The sequence below is a fragment of the Lynx canadensis genome, chromosome A2, assembly GCF_007474595.2.
Source record: "Lynx canadensis isolate LIC74 chromosome A2, mLynCan4.pri.v2, whole genome shotgun sequence".
Lineage (NCBI taxonomy): Eukaryota > Metazoa > Chordata > Mammalia > Carnivora > Felidae > Lynx > Lynx canadensis.
In genome coordinates this window covers 130,316,586-130,329,200 of record NC_044304.2, presented here as the reverse complement: position 1 = coordinate 130,329,200, position 12,615 = coordinate 130,316,586, and the positions used below count along the sequence as shown (strand labels likewise).

Here is a 12,615-nt window from a genome sequence, read left to right as displayed (position 1 = left end):
TTAGAAAGGGTGGCTGTTCCCAATTCACCGTGAATTCTTCCAGATCAGCCCCCATGAGAGCTGTTGGCAAGACTGCACCATTCTGCCTGTCACACCACTTCCCTCTACTTAGCAGAGAAGACAGAAGCTGTCGGACAGGATCTTGCCTCACTTCCTGTGCTGTCTCCTTTACCACCTGCAGGCTTATCTGCCTCCTTCCCTTCCCTCCTGCATCCTGTCTCAGATGACGGGACAAGGCTCCTTCTCTCCAAGGGTCATTCTTCCACCTGCTTCCTTCAGGATCTTCCTCCCTCCTGACTCCCTGGAGACTCTGCTCCTCCCAATGTCCCCTCTTCCTCCTGCAACTGTGTCTGCTTCCTTTCTTCTGGCAGTATTCTCTCAGGTTAATAAACCTGCTCAAGCCTATTTCTTAAAAACAAAAGCAAGACTTTTTAAATAGCCCCACAGTCCTCCTTCCCTTCCCACCATGGTCTGTGTGCATGAAAGGCCAGTCTTCCTTCACTGTCTCCACCTTCCTGCATTCCATTTGTTCCTCACGCTGCTTCTGTCCCCACAGCTCAAATGAAGTTTCTCCCTCGAAGTCACTAGTGCCATCCTGGGTCACATAACTCTTGTTTTATCACTCACTGTGAGAGAAATTTAAAATGCAACACCTGTAAAATTCAAAAAATTAAAAGTAAGCTGATAAGTTTAGCATAAAAGCATGCCATGCTGAACAGAAAAAGAAAAAGAAGGCTAAGGTAACTTAATAGGTGGACTTGGTCTTAACACTGAAGGTTATTAATGTGATGTCCAGAAAGCCCCTTCATTCTAACAGATTATACCAGCATATCTTCATTCTTCCCACAGTGGCTAAAGCCACTGGCCGCTTTCAGAATCTTTCCTTACTTGCCTTCCTTGTAACCTGTAACACTATTGATTACCCTTCCTAAAAACCCACATTCCTTGGTCTGCTTTACAGTGTTCTCCTGAGCTCCATCCTTCTTCTCCTTTGAGGACCTCTCTCTCTTTATCCACCCTTTACATGTGAGTGTTATCACAGCTTTCATCCTTGGCCAACGTGTGTGACTTCTATAATCTAAAACCGTCTCAGGCTATTCCATGGGTTAGCTCACCACGTCTCTGCTGATAGGAGCCACACTGGATTTCCAGCCCATAGCTTTTACCAGCCTACCAACCATCTACATCTGGCTTCGCCAGGGACGCCTCAAACTCAGCAGGTCCCAAACTGAGCTTTCCTCCTGCCCCCACTCATGCCGGCTATGGACAGAAACCCACAGTTTTCCTTGGCTTTTCACATGCATCCTCCATATATAAATAGATGGTTGCAGAACTTCTCAGCTCTACCTCTTTGGCTGTACTTAATCTAGGGAATTGAAACCAGAGGTGAGTATTGGAATCACCTTGGGATTTTCCTAATTGAGAGGTTTAAGGCAGTTCTGAGGCTTTTTGTTTTTAAGTTTATTTATTTATTTTGAGAGAGACAGAGTGTGGCGGGGGGTGGGGAGAGAGGGAGAGAGAGAGAATCCCAAGTAGGCCCCATGCTGCCAGTGCACAGCCCGACGTGGGGCTTGAACTCATGAAACTGTGAGATCGTGTCCTGAGCCAAAACTAAGAGTGAAATGCTTAATTGACTGAGCCACTCAGTGCCTCCTGAGGCCTTTTTGCATTGAAAATTCCCATGCTCCAGCCTTACTAAAGTGCATATAGTTGTCACAATATACTTGTACCATAAAAAAAACAAAAGGTTGTTTATAAGATATTTTAGACTCACAGAAGAATTGCAAAAAATAGTACTGAAAATTCCCATATACCCTTCACCTAGCTTCTCCTTATTTAACATCTTACATAACCTTAGCATATTTACTGAAACTAAGTTAACCTTTGTGCTATTGCACTTAATCGCCATGGCTCCATAGTCTCACGTGTGTGCTTTTATTCTCCCAGTGCCTTTATATCTACCATTTCTTCTACATAAAATGTCACTCCCTCATTTGCTTGGCGAGCCTCTGATTCTGTTTGACTGAAGTCAAACAGCCCCTCTTCCATGAGCCCTGATTTCCCTTCCCCAGCAGGGCTGGAACCCAGCGGCCCTAGTCACAACTTTGTCATGGGTCTTAATGGTGCAGAGGCCAGATGCATAATTCCCTCAAGGACAGGGACTTTGTTTATTTCTTTGGTACATTCTTAATACCAAATTAAAGGACTGGCAAATAGGAATTTAATCAATTTTTAATAATATCCTTCAGGATGGCTAATTATACTGAAAGAGTCCCTAAAGAAGGTATTTTGCTGCCACAACTATTTAAATCTGGTTATGATTAACGGGTAAAATATAGTGCCAATTGGATTGTCTAACTCACTGTATTTTTTAAATTTAATTCTTTACTTTCTGTAGATTACAGACCCTTAAGTTGATTAACGCACTCTGGATTTCAGTATGTGTTTATTTCTGCATAAATTATACATATGTTCATCGCTCCATCACATAGCTTATATTATTGCAGATACCCTGTTTCTGGAACACTGCTCAGGACTGACCAGTGCAGCTCTCTTTCACACAGCTAAAATGGTGGGTCAAACAAATAGTCTCTGGCACAATGCACCATTCATTGCTCTATCAACTGGCTTCAGCCCTGGCCCGAGGAATAGTCTGTGAGCCAAGCTGTGTCATCTTAAAGCAGATTGAGACCACCACCGCTTCCCAGAACCTGCTTTTAGTTCTTCTGGGAGAGTCTGAGCACATTTGTCCTGTCAGGTCCGATTTTAATCTCAAGTGTAGTCAAGGAGAGGGCTGGTTCTTACTTCTTCTTGTCTAATTTGTAATAAATTAACTTCATGCCTTTTTGAGATGAGTCGCACAGATCCCAGCCTATCGAAGCAAACACAGAGAATTGTCCTTTACTGTGACAATGACATTGTTTTGTTCCTGTAATCCAGCAGCAGCCTCAAGAGGCCGTGGTCATGTTGCCTCGTTTCTCCCAGAAAGAGTGGCTCAGTTAATTGTCCCCTCGTCTATTATCATATATCCATAACACAGGTAATACATTAGCTGTGTCTGTCACAAGGGAACAGGGACAACAGGGTCTTATTATTCTCATGTCCTCATTGCCTTGTTCCATGCCTGCATAGGATTTGATAGAAAAAAGTTGTCCTTGTGCCCAAACCAAAACAGTTGTTGCGCGAGCGTCCCCAGAAGGCGAGCGATTCATATTTCACCCCTCATCTAGTGTAGACGTATAACTGGACTGTACCATGGTGACAAAACCACTTTTCAATACATGTGGTACAGCTTGGTGGGAAGCTGCAGCTTTCTGGTGGTCAGCCTCAGACTCAAGAGCATTGCAACACCCAACCATGGCTGTTGTACCAGTATTTCCAATTAACACACGGGCAGTGCCACACCATACAGCTTCATTTCTGTGAGCTAATTGACTCTTAGGGGAGGTGGGGGAGGGGGATTGCTCATACCCATTTGTTTTCTCCATTCCATACCCTGGCTTGGAATTGCCCTCCCAGCACAGATACTTCTCCCCACTGGCTGTAGAAGGCCCAAGGAATTTACTGCTTATTCTTCGTCACTACCTGGCTTTTGGTAATGAACTGTGCATTTCCTTATGAAAGGCTGGACAACCTTTATGGCTTCAGCTCTAAAGGTTGACACCTGCCCCTGCCCTATAGGCCCACCTTCTAGAACCCCGTTTCTATTCACTGCTTCTCAATCCAGTTTCTCTTCAGTAGATTCTATTTCATCAAGTAAACGAAAAGATGATCTCTCACTCACATGTTGTATTCCCAAGCTCTTGTATCATGCCTTACCTGCTCCTGGCTGGCCTTGCTCCCCACTGCATCCAGGTCAAGTGATCCTACATGCTCCATGTGGTTTCAGAACAGAGCCTAGTCATCTCGCTCTTGGCCTCATAGGTTTATATGACATGAAACCATTTCAGCGGCACAGACAACTCGAAGCTGCCTCCCAGAGTATCTCCCACAAATACACCTTTTTTTTTTTTTTTAAAGTGAACGTTTTGGTCTTCCCTAGCCTTACCCACCATTCAGTATGTTACCTATGAATCAATGTGTACTTCATTATAGCAAAGTTCAAGACTTGGTTAAAACACCATCTGAAGGAGGCAGTGTTCTATAGTAGTTATGAACAGAAATTGTGGTTCTGATGATGTGACTTTGGGCAAATCACAAAGCTTCTCAGGTTACAGTGTCCTGCCTCATGAGGTTGTTACAAGAATAAGAAAATGCATTAAAGTGCTTTGCGGTGCCTGATATGTAGTAAACCCTCGTAAATGGTAATTTCTGGGATGGCTTTTGAAATCTCCAGTGTTTGTATGATGTGTTAAGGATGCATGCTGAGAACCTCAGAGAACAACAAAAGATTTGCTCTGAAATTGTTCTGTGCAGTTTCTCAAGGCCACTTAAGTTCTTCAGGAATAGATTAAAACCTCCAACTCTAACCCCATACCTAGCATTATCTCCTTTGACTCCTACTGGACAAAAATAATCGGTGTCGAACCCCTGGCAAATGTTATCATCAAAAGGTTCATAGAGACCAAAGAGTGATTCTCTGCTTTACTTTACTGAATTACTCCACCTCCCCTTCCCCTACCACACACACGCACACACGCACGCACGCACGCCTGGCATTTTTAGCAGAAGGTCTTGAAATAACTTTTGTGTCCTAGTATTTATGTTAATTCTTGTATTTGTACTTGACTGAGCGTGATGGAGTTTAGCTATAAAAACTGTCAGGTGTCACACCTCAGACACACCTGCTGAGGTCTTGACCCCCCAGTGCTGGGGAGAAGTGAAGTGAACCAGGGCTAGCGACACTGATCCAGCCACAATGATTGGCCCAGGAGAAGGCAGTCAAATCTTGTATTCACAGTGCTCCCTAAGCACATGACACAGTCATTGTATCATCAATCACAGAAGTGGTCGTCCATGACTACCGGCGGAGCTAGATGAGCGCATCAAGCAGGAATTCTAAGATGGTGCCAGAAGTGTTCACAAGCTAGGCAATCATTCGATGGGTGGGGGGATAAGAGCTTTATAGGGGCAGAATTCCTGTGAACAGATGGAGCTTGGCAGACTAGGGCCGGCTCTAGCTCCTGAGGGGGAGGCCTAGAAATAGCTGGACAGTATGTCCGCTGAGTTTGTACGAGACTTTAGTCACAGTAGGAAGTGGTGGTTAGACAGATGGAGCACAAGTCAGGCCAAGGATGGCAGACCAGAGCATGTTCCTGACCCCACAGACCAGACCAGACCCAGGCAGGAAATAGGGGCAGTGGGATGCGCTGTGACTCATGCTATGACTTGCTGTGTTCCAAGCCCTGACACCAAGAATAAGACGGGAGGGGATGGCATTCTAGGCTTCCAGAACATTATTTTGCCTAAGCACTTTTTCTGAAGACATTTGAAGTGTTCACTTTGTTATGATTCTCTAAACTGTGTATGTGTGTTTCATGCGCTCTGCTGTCTCTATGAAATATCTCACAGTAATAAAAGAAAGCATTTGGAGTTATAACGTTGGAAGGGTATTATAGAGGTTGTTTATTGTGTTTATAGGTACTCCTGTTACTGGGCAGGTTTGCTAGTAAGAACATCTTGTAATCTGATTCTGTTTCTCTGAACTTGTTAGGTCTTTCTTAAAGATTTATTATTTTAAAATTTAGAAATATTTTATGAACCACACACAGTATTCTAGAATACTGAAGGATTTTGTGCTTAACCTCCTTCCTGTGACCAGGACACTAGCCTTGAAGATGTTTAAAGAAATTTTAAGGAATAAAACTCATATGAGTTTTAAAGTTTATACTCAGAATAACCTAAGTTATGCCAGTTCTATATCTGTTCAAATATTTTTTTCAGATTTGTAATCAAAAATCACTTTCATCATTACAAAGAAGTATAGAGATAACTCAAAATAAAATATAAACATTATACTCTCGTTACCTGGATGATGTTAACTATTAGTCCTCTAGTGTGTATCCTTCTAGATATTTTTCTGCATGAATTTTTATACCTAAATGACATTATAGGGCAATTTTACATTTATAATAAAATGGAGAGGAGGATGTAAATTTCTTATTTACACATGAATAACCTCTCCCATTATCAAAGTCACTCACCAGAACAGCACATTTTTACCAAGGATGAACCTACTTTGACATATCATAAATACCCCAACTCCGTAGTTTACCTGAAGATTCACCCTTGGTAGAGTACATTCTGTAGGTTTGATAAAGAAATAATGCCATATGGCCATTGTAATATGATACTGCCCAGGTGTGCCTGGGTGGCTCAGTCAGTTGTGTGTCCTACTATTGATTTTGGCTTAGGTCATGATCCCAGGGTTGTGGGATCAAGCCTCACGTTGGACTCCATGCTGAACATGGAGTCTGCTTATGATTCTGTCTCTCAAATAAAAAATGAAAATAAAAATAATTAAATTAAAAATATAATAATATCATACTACCCTAAAACTCCTCTGTGCTCTGCCTACTCATCCCTGCTCCAGCAGCCTCTGGAAACCACTGATCTTTTGACTGTCTGCATAGTTGTGCCTTTTCCAGAATGTCATATATTTGGAATCATACAGCATGTAACCTTCTCAGATTGACTTCTTTCACTTGGTAATGTGCTTTTAAGGTTCCTCCATGTCTTTCCATGGATTGATAGCTAATTTCTATTTAGCACTGAATAATATCCCATTGTCTGGGTGTACCACAGTTTGTCCATTCACCTACTGAAGGATATCTTAGTTGCTTCATAATATTTATACTTTGTAATCTACTTTTTCAGTTAATGGTTTTGCAATCACTGATTTTTTTATCTGATCTGGAGCTTAAGTCAATGTCTAAACTGAAAAAAAAAATCCTTTTCAGCACACTGGTCCAATTCTGGGACCATATGTTGCACTTGGCTTATGTGTTAGTCTAGAACAATCCCTATTTTTATGACATCAGACTTGAAGAGACAAAGCCAGACATCCTGCAGAAGTTGCTGCCTTCTAGTTGCTGCCCTATAGTATTGTTCAACATGTTATTCTGTTCCTTATATTTACTATGAAGTGGAATCTGTAGTTGTGGTAGATTCAAGTTCAACATCTGTAGTAAAAATACACTGTAGATTATGATACGTTCCATTGTACTGTCCTGCAGTGGTATAATGACAACCTCATCCCCCCACGTGTGTGTGGTTGTATTTGTCCTCTTGCCACTGAGAAGTAGTCTTTGTGTTGCTACATGGCCATCATATTAATATCCAATTCCTTTTTTTTTTTTTTTTACAAGGAAGCTTTACACCCAACGTGGGGCTCAAACTCATGACTCATAACCCCCTCAAACTCATGTAATCAAGAGTTAGCACCCCAAGTGACCAATTCTTTATCCAACAATTTTCCTGATGATTTAAACATTAAGTGACAGCCCTTGACTAAAGAAAGAATTGCATTAGGGGGCACCTGGGTGGGTCAGTTGGTTGAACTCCTGACTCTTGATTTTGGCTCAGGTCATGATCCTAGAGTCATGGGATCAAGCCCCATGTTGGGCTCTGTGCTGAGTCTGGAGCTTGCTTAAGATTCTCTCTCTTTCTCCCTCTGCCATCTCCCCTGCTCAAGTTCTCTCTCTCTCTTTCTCTCTCTCATTCTAAAATTAAAAAATAAAAAAAAATTGCATTAGGGATATGAAACTATATTTTCTAAATCCATAATTCTATTTACACTTGTTAGCTCACATTTTCTGTAGAGATTTCTGTCACATGGTGGGACTGTTAGATTACCCAGAAAAAGTTTCTTTTAAATTGCCAGTTTTCAAAGTAAGAAGCTGTATAATAGCCTCACATGACATGTTGGAATGTTTTAAAATCCTGTGGTCACTACAAATATGATTTCTTGAGCACTTCCTCTGTATCAGGCACTGTGTGAAAGGCTTTATGGAACCTAATTCCTAGGACAATACACCAAGGTTTTAGAGATAAAAGTGGCAATCTTGCATGGTAACATAATGTGTTAGAATTACTCCTGTGAGAAGTAACGGAACTGGGATTTGAACCCAAATCAGTCTAAGCCCACAATCCGTGCTTAATTCCCTCTCTACGTTTTTGTTGTATTTTACTTAAGAGCCAAATTCTATTTGTGATGCTGTTTGGAACGTTTCCCAGTTTATCAACAGTAGAAATGAAAATTATGCTTAATAATTTTCATGAGGTCTCTTACCCTTCCTTTTTTTTATTTTGTTCTTAATATTTTTAACAGTGTGAAGAAAACACAAATCTTCAGGATACTACCCGCTACCTCAAACTTCCCTTTTCCAAGGGCATCCTCCTTGGAAATAATCATCAAGCCATGAAGGCCACAAAGGAGTCTTTTTGGATAACATCTTTTCTCTGTTCCACAAAACTCACACAGAATGGTAACGTATAACACTGTTTTATTTGAAAGCCCTTGTACTTAAGTACTCATGTGATTTTTGGTAGGCATATTTAATAAACACCAATGTTATATTTAAGAACTTGGCACTAGAAAAATTGTCAGTCCTTCTGTTGGTGATTTCCAGTAAAATGGAAACATTTGTGACCCAATGGTCTGTTAAATGCATGTAATTTAAGAACCTCAAAATTATCCCAGCATCTAAACCCAAGTGTACAACCCTTCAAAACCCAGCTGCTTTTAAAAAAGAAGAAAGAAACAGAGACAAAGACTACCACTACCTTAATCTCGCTTGTTTTATAGTTCCATAAACAAGGCTAATTGCAGGCTTTGGAATAAAGGCTGTTTTTTGTTTAATTAGATGGATATTGCTTTTCTATTCTAAAATACTTTTTATGTCAGTGATTGTTTAGCAAGTTATGATTAATAAAACAAGCTCTTCTCCTTGGAAAATTGTCGTGAAAACATCATCTGCAATGAAGGAAGGAAATGAAACATTTCTGAGTTCTGCATGTTTGCTGTGTAAGGCTTCTGGCTGGCATCCTGAATGCCGTATTAATAAGTCAGATTCATTATGATGAGGAGAATTACTTCATAATCAGGTATTGAATCTCATAAAATGTTACTGTGCCTAAACATTTGTAAGTTCTCCTAGTTCTTTCTTCTGTATCATAGAACAGCATGTGTAGTAGCAAGTGTATTTCTTCTCTTAGAGCATGGCCTCAGAAAAGCAGCAAAATGTAGCACTATGATGTTGGCTTCTTTTAAGAGACTTCTCAACTTCTCTTGCAGTGCTGCTATATTTATTTAGGACTTTGGCAAATGATTCTTTCACATTTGTATTGGTTTTTGTTCCTCCTCTTCCAAAAATATTTTTGGAGAAATGTTTTTAAAAAAACAACTGCGTATTTTCAGTAAATTTGGTTGAAGAGAGTTAAGAAATGTCAAGATGTTATCCATATTCAGGGATTGGTTATTTTAATTAAATAAAAACTTCACAGACATAACTCTGTAATGTTCATAAAGCTTTCACCAAAACTCAGTTGATTTTTAGGGTGCCAGTCTAGAGATTATGAAGATAAGAAAATCAACCTGCTTTGACTCACTTAGATAGAGATTTTATTTATCCTATGTGGATTAGTTGTGTGTGTGTTTTACAGCCCGGGTTCACATTTAACTGATTGCCTCTGGTGGAGTAATTTCAGGTTGTATTAGTTATCTTTTGTTCTTGTAACAATTACTGTAAATTTGTTGGCTTACAACAACAAAAATGTATCATTGAGCAATTCTGAAGGTCACAAACGTGAAATCCTTTTCATTGGACTAAAATCATGGTGTCAGCAGAACCACACTTCTGGAAGCTCTAGGGGAGAATCCTTTTGCTCACCTTTTTTAGCTTCTAGGGGCCACCTGTATTCCTTGACTCGTGGCCTCTCCTTCACAACAAGCAGCATAGCATCTTTATATCTTTCTGACTCTGACCATCTTCCCTCTGTTAAGGATCCTTGTGATTACATTGGGCCCACTAGATATTCCAGGATAACCCCCTATTTTATGACCTTTAACTTAATCACATCTGTGAAATCTCTCTTGTTGTATAAGATGAACATATTCATAGGTACCAGCTATTATAACATTGACATCTCTGGGGCCATTATTCGGCCAACCACATAGATAATCCTAACAATAGCTTATCTGCTGTCAAAATATTTGGCCCTGCAGACTTAATTTGTTGTTGTTCTCCAGTTTAGGATGTTAGACAGAATTGTGGACATAAGACAGAACCAAATCCTAAAAATTAGAAGTTGCTACTTTGTAAAAGCAGACAACATTTTCAGGTAGATATGGATAAATAAAGCCATTCACCAAATCATTATATTAAACATTTCATTATATGGAAGATAATGCTTGGCTCATTTTTGGACACTAATAAGTACTTAATTGTTGGTTTGACTTTGATTACCCTTGTGAATGTAACAGAGCTCAGAATGAACCGGGAAATAAATACTGTATTTCAAATAGATGGGAAGGAGGAAGGAAATTAGTTGATCTTTCTGAAATTTACATGCTAGGCACATATTTCTGTGTGGAAGTCATCCAGTTCCAAATTGGAATTAAATTGCTTTGTATTCATTTTACTCAAATTGGAAAACATACAAATCCATTTCCAGTACAATTGGGTATTTAGCAAGTGATACGGTCTCTAGCAACAGTCTCCTATAGCAGCTTTGCATTCCAGGATCCCTGAGGTGTGCCTTTCTGCACATGCTCTGTAGTCCAGTGGTGTTCGCGGGCAGCCTACCAAGGCTGGGAGCGCCCTGTCGCAAGTCTGTGACTGCCAGATCAAGCAGACATTTTAAGATTCTTGAGAGTAGGGGTCAGGGAAGAAATTATTGTACTTCTTTGTTATCTTCCTTGGGCTGTTAAACACAACTTAAAAAAAAAGGCTAAAAATAAAAAACAGTGCTTAAATTTAGCCTAACAGCTGTACGGTTGCTGACTTCCCCAAATCTCCTTCTCCCTCAAATAGTGGGTAGTTCATTCACTCTCTTCCTGAGAGTGTGATTTAAAAAAAAAAAAAAATAGGGATTATGTCATCCACCTGTTTTCTAGCTCTTGGTAGACTAGGCATACAGCATACTCTTAAGTGCTTTTTGAATAGAACGTTTAAAATACACATTTTCAGTAGTAGGTCATAGTTCCTGATTTGCAACTAACGATTCTTCAGATAGCTAAAATAGAGACCCTAAGAGATAACAATTTTGACTTAATTCTGAGCGGTTTGTACACACGATTAATTACATCCAGATGAACCTACTGCTTTATTCCCCCTTTTCTTCCATTATGAGCAGACTAGAGAGTCATCAGATTTCTTGTAGGACAGGTGAATAGCCCCATCCCGATCTGATTGTCTGGAACTGTCATCTGTTCTCCACCTCTGCTGATGGCAGTGCTGTTCCTGATATCTCACAGCTGCCTCTGGGGATGCCTCTTTCTGGCCTGCAGAGCCACCTTCTTCCTCTGCACACACTCCATTCCTCAACACTGGACCATGCCCTGGGCACCCCTGCAACAGCCTAGCTCCGAGCGGCAGGCAAGAGAGCAGGGAGCTGGACGGAGTAAGAGGTGGAATGGAGGTTGAGTTGGAAGTGAGGAGTGAGGTGCAGGGAAAATGCACTGGGGAACTGTAAGAGAAGGTGCCCGGGAAGGGAGGTATCCTGAAGTTAGATGCAGGAAGTAGGAAGTAAATGGGAGGGAGGCAACCAATAGATGGGAGAAGAATGCACCTGCTACGTCTGCTCTGGCAGGTCTCACTCTATTGGACTATCTACTATTCTATATATAACCAATCATTTTTTAAAAGGCACCAGCCATACCTCCAGGATGTCTGAGTTGGACATGAATATTGAACATTTTCAAAATATCATAAATATCTTTTTCAAAGTCATTATTTTTAAAATTCCCTCATTTTTAATTCTAAACCACCCCCTGTTTGTTGTAGATAAACATTTCCTTTTAGTACTAAATTTCTCACTATTAAGTCCTTTGTGAACTTTTTCTCTTGACTCTAGCTTTGGTGAAAGTTGTATCTCTTTCCTCTTAAGATTCATACACTTTTTCTCATCTCTTTTTACTACATCACATTTTCTTTTTCATCACAACTGCTTCTTCCTTGGTTTCCTGTGTGTGTGTGTGTGTGTGTGTGTGTGTGTATCCTTTTGGTTTTTGTTTCCATGTTGGTCTTTTTTGTCTCTCAGCAAGTCCCATTTGGGTTTCTCTTGAAACGAATGCTTTCAACTGGATTTCTCACTGTTAAGCCTGGAAAATCCCTCTTAGCTGCTTCCTTGGCTGTCCTAGTCTTGCAGCCCCACTGAGCCCTGGGAAGCCAGCCCTGCCAGGTTCCTCTGCTTTTTGGGCTTCCTGCATACACAAGCCTTGTTAGTTCTTACTGCTCTCATTGGACTCCAGACACGACTGTCTCCTTGCTCCCTCTGGGGACTAGTGAAGCTGGATACCATGTTCAGGAACCTTTCTAACTTCTGCCCAGGAAAGCTGGGGGAAGAATTTTTACCCTCACCAGGTAAAGAGGTTCTCAGAGGACCCTGCTAGACTCGGGCCAATATGTTGTCGGTTTAGGAAGGGGCGGAAATTGAAGAGCTGGGTCCTTCCAG

General features: G+C 40.8%; 1 protein-coding gene across 7 annotated transcripts in view; it reads left to right on the top strand.

Annotated features, from left to right (window-relative positions):
* DOCK4 (dedicator of cytokinesis 4) overlaps positions 1 to 12,615 on the top strand; it is a 433,703-nt gene that overhangs the window by 282,643 nt on the left and 138,445 nt on the right. For all 7 annotated transcript variants that reach the window (XM_030308249.1, XM_030308247.1, XM_030308245.1 and 4 more), the window contains one exon: positions 8,270 to 8,426. In XM_030308249.1, coding sequence (XP_030164109.1) covers positions 8,270 to 8,426 — 157 coding nt within the window. The remainder of the gene's footprint in view (positions 1 to 8,269; positions 8,427 to 12,615) is intronic.